Below are 10478 nucleotides of genomic sequence, written 5' to 3'. Positions count from 1 at the left end.
AACATTTTTCAAATCTAAAACTATTAGATATGAAAAGTATGATTCAGGTACAAAAAATGGTAGCAAGAAACTAAAATTTGATGACTTTTTTTATTGTCAATGATTGAGATCATATATTAAATCTTGGTTAGAAATTTTTCTTAGTGTTATTATTTAAAAATGGGTTTATTTATTGTTTTTCATAGTGCCCACATATTTAATGTAGGGACAATGACATAGCATGTTATCTCCTTTGACTTTTAAGGATGTCTAATAATAACACACTGCCAACCAACCACCCAAGGTCTGGGGTCATTTTGATGAAGCTGGATCTATGAGATCCAAAACCCACTAAGATTATTATTGAACAACATTTTCTTGGAGAGGCACATGCGATTGGGAAATTGCAGTGGTGGTTGTGATTAGCACTAGTCCTTTGGGCACATGCATGTGGCTCATGTCACAGAACTCCCTACTGACCCCATAGAATTTTGCATGATATGAAATGATGCCCACAATTCAAAAATAGAAATAAAAAATAATAATAATTTAAAAAAAATTATTTGCTTAATGAAAATGACTATTTCTTTTTTTTTTTTCAAGTCCATAGGGCCCATGGGCCATTGTCTTTTTTGGAATTGATATTTCGATTCAAAACAAAATTGGATAAAGTAAATATATGTAAAGAAACAAAAGAACAAAAGTGCATGATTAAGATGTGTTATCACATTCTTGACCCTTGTGGCAATCTTCCAACCATGAACATGGTGGGTGAGCCCACTTTCACTGGTGCTTAATTTCCTGGAAGTTAGGCCTCTTGGAGTGGTCAAGTACACAATATCTGTTCAATGGAAAAAATAATAGAAAAGGAAAAAGTAATAAAAGGATGATTTTTTTTTTAATTTTTATTTCATGTGAGTTTATTTGGTTTTATTTTTCAAAGGAGGGAATATAAGTTTCTGTTTGAAAACTTCTTATTAAATTTTTGGGTATAATTTTAAAAAACAAGTTCTTAATATTGTTTTAGGAATAAAGAAACTTAGGTGGTGTTTGTTTTTTTACTTAATTCTAAATAGAACCTTAATACTTAATAGTATTAAATATTAGGTTGTTTGTTTTTGTAGTATTTTATTTTTATTAAGTATTAAAAAGTAAAAAAAACCATTGTGTTATTTTTTCTATTTAGAAAAAGCCACATATTTTGGTTTTTTATATTTAGTAAAAAGTTTATAATAAGTCATGAAAAAGTAAAAAATCAAACAACTTAAATTCTAAAACTAAATGGTTTTCAACAAAAAGCCAAAAAAACAAATACCACCTTAGATATAATAAACATTATTCTTCGACTTATCCGTCGGAATTAATTAATCATTCATAGATAACGCAAAATTTTAAAATATTCTCCATATTTTCAATTATTTCTAAAGATATTCAATAAAAAGTAGTTTAAAACATTTCTAAGTTATTCTAAAAACAACCTATTTTCATATAACAAATTCTTCAAACCCAAAAAAAGAAAAAAAGAAAAAAAGAAGAGATTATTGAGTGAGTTTGATGGGACAGTAGGCAATAACTATTGAAGAACTCATTTTACATGACTTGTATTAAATGCCGTTTTTAAGTCAAATAATGCCGACAATTATCTTTAATGTTATACTTGGTTAAAAGAGAAAAAAATAAATAAAAATGATTTTATGTGAATGAAAATAAAATATAGTTAAAATTAATTAAAAGTTTATATATTTTAAAATTAGATTATTTAATATTTATATATAAAATAAATAGATAAACCAAACTTAAAAATATATATACAAATATTTAATTTAATTTAATTTAATTTTTTATTTTTCTCCACTTTTTTACTCATTCACAGTACCAAGAAGAGATCAAGTCATGTTTAATAAGATAAATGTTTTTCTTTCTTTCTAAATTAATAATGAAAATATTTCCTTTTTGTTAAAATAATCCATTATTAACTATGTTTTATAACTTTGCTTAAAATTAAGGTAATTTAATTCATGTAAATTAGGAGAAAAATAAAAAAATTTGAAAAATAAAATATATAAAGTTAATAAATTATTTTTTCTCCATTTCTTTAAATTTATTTTTAATATGTAAATTAAATAATTTTAAAATACATAAATTTATAATTAGTTTTAATTATAATTAGATTTTCTTGTATTTTGATGATAAACCATATATATATATATTAAATTTTAATTACTGATATTAAAATATCAATACTTGTAATTTTTTAAGAAAACATGAAGAGAAGAAAAGAGTAATTTTCCAAGAAAACATGAGAAGAAAAAGAGAAATGGTTTTTTAAGAATTTGTTTTGAAAATAAATTGGTTTTTAGAAAATAAATTAAGTTTTATTCAAAACTAATTTTTGAAGACTGGATTTAAAGACTTTAGCAAATAAAACCCAAATTATATACATCAATATATATATATTTGGATAAATAATTGTTGCTTGATTTATAAGGTAGGACCACAACCCCACTTCCAATCCTATTTGATCTTGTCTCAACTACACATATTTTCACTTTATTCAATTGCTTATGCTGACACACACTCAGCTCTTCAAAGTTCCTTATTCTTTTTTACCCACTATCTCTCTTTTTATACATGTGTATCTATATATGATTTAGTGCAATTTTCTGCATTTTCCCCCCCTCACAGGTGGTCTGTTTCAGCATTTTGTCTTTGTCTTCTTTCTATCTATCTCTTCTTCTTCTTACTCCAATCTTCAAACCCTAATCATACATTGTTTTCTTAGGCATTCTAGATCTTCCACTTCTGAAGAAGGAGCTAATCGAGCTTGGAGTTTTGAATTTTGGGGGTCTGCAGATGGGCATTTTCTGGTGAGATTGTTGGAATGACTATTTTTTTTTTGGTTTTTGGTTTTTGGGTTGATTTTGAAGGGTATCCATTTGGGTGAAGTTGTTTTTGTGTGTGCAATGCTTGGTGAAAGGTGGGATTTGGGTGGTTTGACTTTACATGTTCTCGTTGTTTGGTAGCTGAGAAAATGGGGGAAAGAAGGGAGATTGGAATTTTTGGGTTGTTATGGGTCTTCTCTGATCTGGTTTCAAGAAGGAAATTGACATCTCTACTCAACTATGTTAACTAGTTGTAGTGAGGTAGGTGGATATTGCAATTTAAAACTTGATTAGTTTTGTTTTTATATTTTCTCAGCAGCCAAACAGGGTTTTTGAAACTTGAGGCTGAATAAGCTGTATGGGCAATATACCCATCAGAAAAAGAGCAATGTAGGTTTGGATTAATTTCCATTGTAGATCCTAAATTTTATGGATGTGGATAGAGGCAGTGGAAAACGACCTTACTGTTACTGATCTAATGGAGGAAATGGCTCCAGATAGTGTTGAATGCCGAAAGAAAGATTCGTGTAATGGAACGGTTTTGAACCCAAGTGGTTTGGATTAAGCCTTTGCTGAATCAAGTTGGGCTCCTTATTTTATGCTTGTTTAGAGAGGTTCAGCTGCTGGGAATTCATTATAAATTTATTAGCCAGAGATTGACAAAATCTTGTGTACATTGCAGATGGGGTTTCCACATTATCCTTCTATTTTGCTGTGAATGTTGAAGTGATTCTGGTTTGTGAATGAGAAAATGGAGGTTGAGAAACGAGGTTCAAGGGGAGGCTTTTTTCACATGTTTGATTGGAATCGAAAATCTCGCAAGAAGCTGTTCTTGAACAATTCTGAGTTATTTGGTAATTTTCTATTCTTGTTGATTCTGATTCTGAATATGTTTGTTTGGTTTTCATCTTTTATGGGCAGGCTCCATTTGGTTGTTGGACAATGTCAGACCTAAAGGAAATCAAACCTTTAAATCTTGAGTTGAATTTTTGTTTCTAAGAAACAACTACTGGAATCTTAAAAATTGGAACTTTCTTCTCTTCTCTTTTTATCCATTTTCCCAGCAATCAAGTCTAGGTTAGTCTCTTTTTGTAGCTCAGTATTTTGTTTACTTATTTAACAAGTACTGCCATTTTGACTGTAGAGGAATTGGGGCAAGGAAAAGAAAGGGTTGAGAATCTAGGGGCTCTACGGCCTTCTCAGGTGGAAATTCCTCTCTTGTGACTCCTTTTTTATTTATTTATTTCATGACTAAATTATAACTAATTTTCTTCTTCTACCATATTTCCAGGAAGAGGTGGATGAGAATGGAGCAAGTTCAAGCATTAAAGGAAGTAGTGATTACAATTATGCTTCATCAGTTAGTGGTGATGATGGTTATGAAACTAGGGCCCCCGGGGTTGTTGCTAGACTCATGGGATTAGATTCCTTGCCAACGTCAGGTGTTTGTGAGCCTTGTTCTTCTTCATCGCTCGACACTTGCTCTCTTAAAGATGTTCATTACAAGGGCTTTCTTAGTGAGCATCATTCTATGAGCTACAACAATATGCCCAATAAATTAGAGGGGGATCGTGTGAGCCCTGTGGAATCAAGGCCACGGAGGGTTCAGAGGCGGCCAATTGAAAGGTTTCAAACCGAAATGTTGCCTCCAAAATCGGCTAAATCAATCCCGTTTACCCACCATAAGCTGTTGTCTCCTATCAAGAGCCCTGGGTTCATCCCTACGAAGAATGCAACTTACGTAATGGAGGCAGCTGCAAAGATTATTGAGCCAGGTCCTCATGCAACCCCCAAGCGTAAAGTTCCATCCGTTGGGTCATCGTCAGTTCCCTTGAGAATTAGAGATTTGAAAGAGAAAATGGAAGCTGCACAGAAATCATCAAGGCTCCAAAGACCCAAGCAGTCTACTGATGTTAAGCATATGAACGGGCAGATTAATGGCAAGAGATTCAATGGATCAGAAGACACACCATCGCTCAATAATTCTAAGGATTTGGTAAAACGTAATTCTGACAGCATGAAGAAAAAGGGAAAATCAGTTTCACTTGCAGAACAAGCAAAGGTCAACATTCAGAGAAAAGAAGGACCTTCTTCCAGTAACAGGAGTTCTATGAACCCTAAGGAACATACCGAAGTTAAGTCAGGCCAGTCTTCCAAGAGCCAGCCAAGTATGCAAAAGAATATGCTGAAGAGAACCTCTACAAACAGGACTTCCAATGCGCTTAAGCAGAATAACCAGAAGCAAAATGGTGGATCTACTAGGGATGTTTTGACTTCCAAAACTGCAGTCTCCAATCAGAAGTCCAAAAAAGCTCCATCCGTGAATGGTTCTTTTGGGCCAAGTAAGACTGTAAATAAAGTAGTTATAAACACTGAAGCTGGATCCAAGAAAATGGGCTCAGTGGCAAATGATATTAGAAAGGAATCTTCATTATCTAAAACAAAGAATGCTTCTCGGAAGAAACTGTCTGTTGATGGGAATATTTGTTTTGAAGGAAGCATTGCTGATGGTGTATTGACCAACAAAGATGTGAAGTCTATAAAATGTAATGTGGCAGTTGAAGGGGGCACGGATTGGGGGGGCGATAACATTAAAAAAGGGATGGATGTTGTTTCATTTACATTCACATCTCCCATGAAAAAACCAATTCCTGGATCCATGTCCTCTGATCAAGTCATGGAAGCAAAATACCAATTTAATATTGATTCTAATGATGAAAATGATGCACATGGCTCAAAAAATTCATCTATATCTTCTCTGGGGCCGAATGTAATTGGTGCTGATTCCTTGGGTGTTCTTTTGGAGCAAAAGCTTAGGGAACTAACATTTAGAGTTGGGTCGTCCCACTCTGATCTGTTCGCACCGGGGACTGCTGCTAGTTCTACATCCAGGTTGCAAGATTCAGATTTGAGGGTTAATGTAGTAGCGCCCACTTCAACAAAACACACCAGTAGGTTATTACCTGACCTACATGAGGATAAATCAGATGGTCCACATTACTTTGATTTCTCTTCAGTTGGTGGTCTCCAAGCAAACCAGAAGTGGCAGGTAATTTCCTTATTTTATGCTTTTCATTTGAAGCTGAGGAGTTCACCATCATATTTTTAGAAAGATTAGATCATTTATCATCTTACTAGCCAGTTCTGATTTTAGTTGAATCCAAACGGTAATGTGGTTCGTGTCTCTTTGGACAACAATAAATATGGAAATAGTCATGGTTTTCTATATAAGTACTGAATGAAGCAATCTGTGTCATTACTTTTCTTCATTTTCTGTCTCTGTTCACACTATTAATTTATAAGAATCTGGTGAGGTCTTTAAGCTCTCCATGTAATAGAGTACTTAGGTCGCTGCTGATTCCTCCTTGGTTCAATTTATTGTGCAATTCCCTCGAGGCAGTGAATGGTTTTACAATTTAGTTCTGAATGGGACTTTTGCAATGTTATTTGAGGGAATTTGAAGTCCTTGATTCTAATCTTTGATTGGGCACATAATCAAATCCAGCATTTTATCTACATTGTAATGCCATATTGAATGAATGTTGAATAGTATGAAAAGAGAGTGCTGATTGTTGATGCTTTTAGGAGTTGCAATCTGTATTCCCTTAGAATAGCACACCCTGTTTGTTATCTGGGTGGTGTTTAGTGTAGATGACCAAATACACGCATGGACTGCTAAGAGTATTCCATGTTGAATAGGACAGGAAAATAACCATGGAACCCATGTCACAGAATTTTCCAAACTGGAAAAAGCCCGATGCAAGTTAAGGGGCTGCATCCTTGTGTCAGGGGGTTTTGGGGCTAATGCTAGCTAGGCAGCCATTGCAAGGGAAAGGTTACTTGATGCATTAGCAGTATAATGCCACCAATAAAAATGCAGTCTACACTTCAGAAAAGGATTCATGTAGCCAGAGTCCAAGCAGTAGTAACAAGGTGTTGTTGGGTTGTAGAATATGGAGCTCTTTGGCAACCCACACTTTTTGTTTCCCTAAGTGTAATTATCAGTGATAAATGATTTTTAGCAGCAGATGCAGAGCACCAATCCATGCTCACATATGTGGTAATTTGGATAAAAATATCTGAGTATGACCAAAATATTCTTTTCCGATGTTTGAAAATGCATCTCACTTTTTTAATTCATAAAAGCCATGTTATACTAATTCCTGTTTGAATCTTCCATAATTTCTGATGAGATTTGTTTACAAAATAATAAGCATTCCACTCAAATTTACTTACAGGTCCATGTATCTGAAGGAATGGAAGAGCTTAGTGGTAACAGCAACAATAATGAAATGGGAAATGGACTTTCTGGTCAACATCCTAGCCCGGTCTTAAGCCTTGAATCCTCTTTTTCGAATATAACTTGCAACTCCCCAGATAGCAGAAACAGTTATAGCGTGAATGGTAAAATCACTGCATCCTATCTTTGTTTATTTTCTTCTTTCGTATATGAGACCATACTGATAACTTGCATATAGAAAATCATTCTGTGATGTTCGATAACTAAATTATAGTTTAGAACCCAATGACTCATTTTCATGTTGGGCTTTCATTTAAAATAGAATCAAGTATGGATTGGATTGAGGATGAAGAAATGCATTATAGGAGAGGTAATATGTTATTAGAAAAACATGGTACCATTCTGGGATTGCTTGGAATATTTCACAATTTTGTGAATGATTGGGATTATTATCATCATATCTGTTTACAAATGCATCATCTGATCAAAGAACTATTCTCAAACACTATATGCTATATTTTCAGGTAGTGAGCAGTGTTCATTGGCTGAAACCGATGAAGTGGACAGTTGGACCTCCAGAAGTAAATCCCAATTGGCTGAAGGTGAAGCAGAGTTATCTGATTCAGCCTCTTCCGTATCCATCCTTCATATGAACCCAAGGAATATGGCTTCAACATCCCATTTGACAGATTTCAAGGAATCAGTGAACTGGGAACTAGAATACATGAGAGAGATACTCTGTAAGGCAGAGTTGACACTGGAGGATTTTGCGTCGGGTCATACCCACAAGTTCATCACCCCCAATCTCTTTGATCAGTTGGAGAATCAAGAACCCAGATCAGAGAGAAATGGAGAAGAGTCCTCCAAGCTTGGGCGAAAGGTTTTGTTTGACTACATGGGTGAATTCCTAGATCTGAGATGTGGGCAGCTTTTCGGTGGAAGCCGCAAAGCATGGGCTAAATGGGCGACATTGATTGAGAGGAAGGGGTGGTTGGCAGAGGAATTATACAATGAGATTTTGAGTTGGAGAAGCATGGGAGAATTCATGGTGGATGAGCTTGTGGACAAGGACATGAGCACCCAGTATGGGAAATGGCTTGATTTTGAATTTGAAGCATTTGAAGAGGGTGTAGAGATTGAGAACATCATAATAACTTCTTTGGTTGATGAACTGGTTGATGATTTATTTTCATTCTAAACCCCTTCCAAAATTTGTCTTCTTTTATTTCAACTCCAATGTAATCGAGGTGAACTCTTCACATGATGGATTTGTATTAGTTTCTTTCTGGTAGAAAAAGGAAATATTCTCTCTAAAGTAAGCAAATCTCCCAGTGTGTTCATATTTTTCCCTGTGAATCTACTTCCTAACAGCTTCACCTTTTAGACATTTAGGAAGGTAACTCAACATGATATCAAACTCAATTTCATGTTTTTAGTTTTTCATTTATTTGTTTGTAAGCTCAGATGTGATGGTGGAGGTGATGAAGATGGTGATGGTGATGGTGATAATGATTTGATCCTAGTAGCGTGTTTAAATCACCCTACCATTGCTAGTTCTTAAATCAATCATCATTGTACAACTTGTACTACCTAACTTTCTTGTACCCAAAACCCTACATCTTACTAGGTTGCTATATGATGCACACATATCATATTCAAAAAAAATATTTAAGGTATGGAATCAATATATACCAAATATTTATTGGTAAAACCTAAACAATTAAACAAGAATATAAATAAATAAAATCAAAGTATAAAAATATAAAAATGAAATAAAAATACGAATTAATAAGACTTAAAATATTCTTTCATTGATATGACACTTCGAGAGACATTTTTGTTTAAACCATGTCTTAATCACACAATTTCATCATTGATGTTATTTAAAAGAAGTAGGTGGATACAGATAAAAATATTACCAAAAACTTTGAATTAGATCTCATTTAATTATCGCAAATTTGACTAACTTGGATAATCCACGTGAAATTAAAGTGTGGCCGATAGTTTGAGATTGATGGGAAGGGGAAGGGGAAGGGGAAGGGGAAGGGAAAGCACAAGGAATGGGGTTGTATAGTACTACTATATCGTGAAACATACCACATGCTTATCTCAAGAGAAATCAATGCAAACAAACAAAGTCATGTGATTATTTTCCATCAGATTTTTCCTCCTTTCCTATTCTTGGTCGGTTGTCCCACAATTTTGTTGTGCTTTGAGTTCTTTGACCTTTGCCTCAAAAATAAATTTCTTTTAATTTATTGAAAAATCTTAACCCCATTCCCTACTCATGGAGAAATGAGTGTATCATTGATGTTCATAAAAATCAATTTGTTCACCGTAGTTACAATTGACTTGTAATTATAATTCTTAGATTGAGTTTTCATCATCTCATTTGTTTGAAATAGTAAAGTCATATCTAGAGTTAAAAATAATAGTATCGTAATTCCAATTTTTGGATCTAGTTTTAATTTTTTCTTTTAAAAACTAATTATTATCGATAAGAATAAATTAATTATTTTATAACATTTAATATCATCATTCAAGTGATACATCCTCGAACTTAAGAGCGATCGATACTATGATATTTCAAAAATTGAAAAACGTTTTTTTTTCAATGCTTCATCTGGGAAACATATTTTAAAATTTTCAAGTAATATAAAAGTTAAAGTAATTTCTTGAAATCATTATCAAAGAAGTTAGGAAGTTGTAATTTTTAATTAAATTTTTTGTTTAAAAACATTTTACACATGATTTAGTAAATGAAAAAGTAATTTAAGAATTAAGTCCACAAAAAATGACTTTTAAACTTAATTTTTTTGAGGTAGGGTTAGAACCCAAATGGGTAAATATTTAAACAGCAATTGGGATTAGATTCCCATTTTTTTCAAAATTAAAAACCTTCATCTATGAATAGTACATTGGCTCCTCCATTTTCTCACCACCAAGAAAGTTGAGGCACAAGATTTTCTTTTTCTTTTTAATTTTCCTAGGAAAAATAAAATATGAAAAGAAAGAGATACTGTACTCTAAAATAGCCAATTAAATTATGAGAATGTAAGACTTTATTCTGATTTCCCCATTATTATATTTAGGACTCCATTGCTATTATGATCCCATTATTAATTAAAGAATCATACCCTAACCCTAGAACTAGCTGCCCTAAAGCTAGGATCCTATGGAGGATCATCCACTTGGGTCCTCCCAAGGTGTACCTAATCCTTAGATCAACAGATTCAACACCACATGATTATACTAAAGTCAAGGTTGGGATGTGGAAGGACAGGAGAATGGTGGGGTGGCGCTACAGAGGATCATAATTAGAAGGTCCATTTCACTTTCCCATTTTCCCACCTCTATCCCCTACTCTTCTCTCAATG

At 33.5% G+C, this 10478-nt stretch overlaps 1 protein-coding gene across 5 annotated transcripts; it reads left to right on the top strand.

Annotated features, from left to right (window-relative positions):
- Nucleotides 1-2498: 2498 nt before the first annotated feature.
- LOC100264914 (uncharacterized) lies at nt 2499-8416 on the top strand. 5 transcript variants are annotated; one of them, XM_019225247.2, is made up of 8 exons: nt 2499-2664; nt 2762-2846; nt 3003-3122; nt 3544-3715; nt 4006-4064; nt 4153-5910; nt 7100-7265; nt 7626-8416. In XM_019225247.2, the coding sequence occupies exons 4-8, from the start codon at nt 3613-3615 to the stop codon at nt 8297-8299; spliced, it is 2760 nt and encodes a 919-aa protein (XP_019080792.1). In that variant the 5' UTR covers nt 2499-2664; nt 2762-2846; nt 3003-3122; nt 3544-3612; the 3' UTR covers nt 8300-8416. The 5 variants fall into 5 exon arrangements, with proteins under 5 accessions (XP_019080792.1, XP_059598523.1, XP_010659683.1 ...); XM_059742540.1 differs by having other exon boundaries at nt 2529-2667; XM_010661381.3 differs by lacking the exon at nt 3003-3122 and having other exon boundaries at nt 2529-2664.
- The last annotated feature ends 2062 nt before the right edge of the window (nt 8417-10478 follow it).

Source organism: Vitis vinifera, chromosome 14 (genome assembly GCF_030704535.1).
Source record: "Vitis vinifera cultivar Pinot Noir 40024 chromosome 14, ASM3070453v1".
NCBI lineage: Eukaryota > Viridiplantae > Streptophyta > Magnoliopsida > Vitales > Vitaceae > Vitis > Vitis vinifera.
Note: the sequence above shows the minus strand (reverse complement) of the source record. Positions and strands in the feature narration are given on the sequence as shown.

Bases quoted from the DNA above. Each gene is read 5' to 3' on its own strand.
- LOC100264914 (XM_019225247.2), top strand. From the start codon at position 3,613: ATGGAGGTTGAGAAACGAGGTTCAAGGGGAGGCTTTTTTCACATGTTT. The intron at 3,716-4,005 runs GTAATTTTCTAT...TTTTGACTGTAG, and splicing joins GAACAATTCTGAGTTATTTG to AGGAATTGGGGCAAGGAAAA. The intron at 7,266-7,625 runs GTAAAATCACTG...CTATATTTTCAG, and splicing joins AAACAGTTATAGCGTGAATG to GTAGTGAGCAGTGTTCATTG.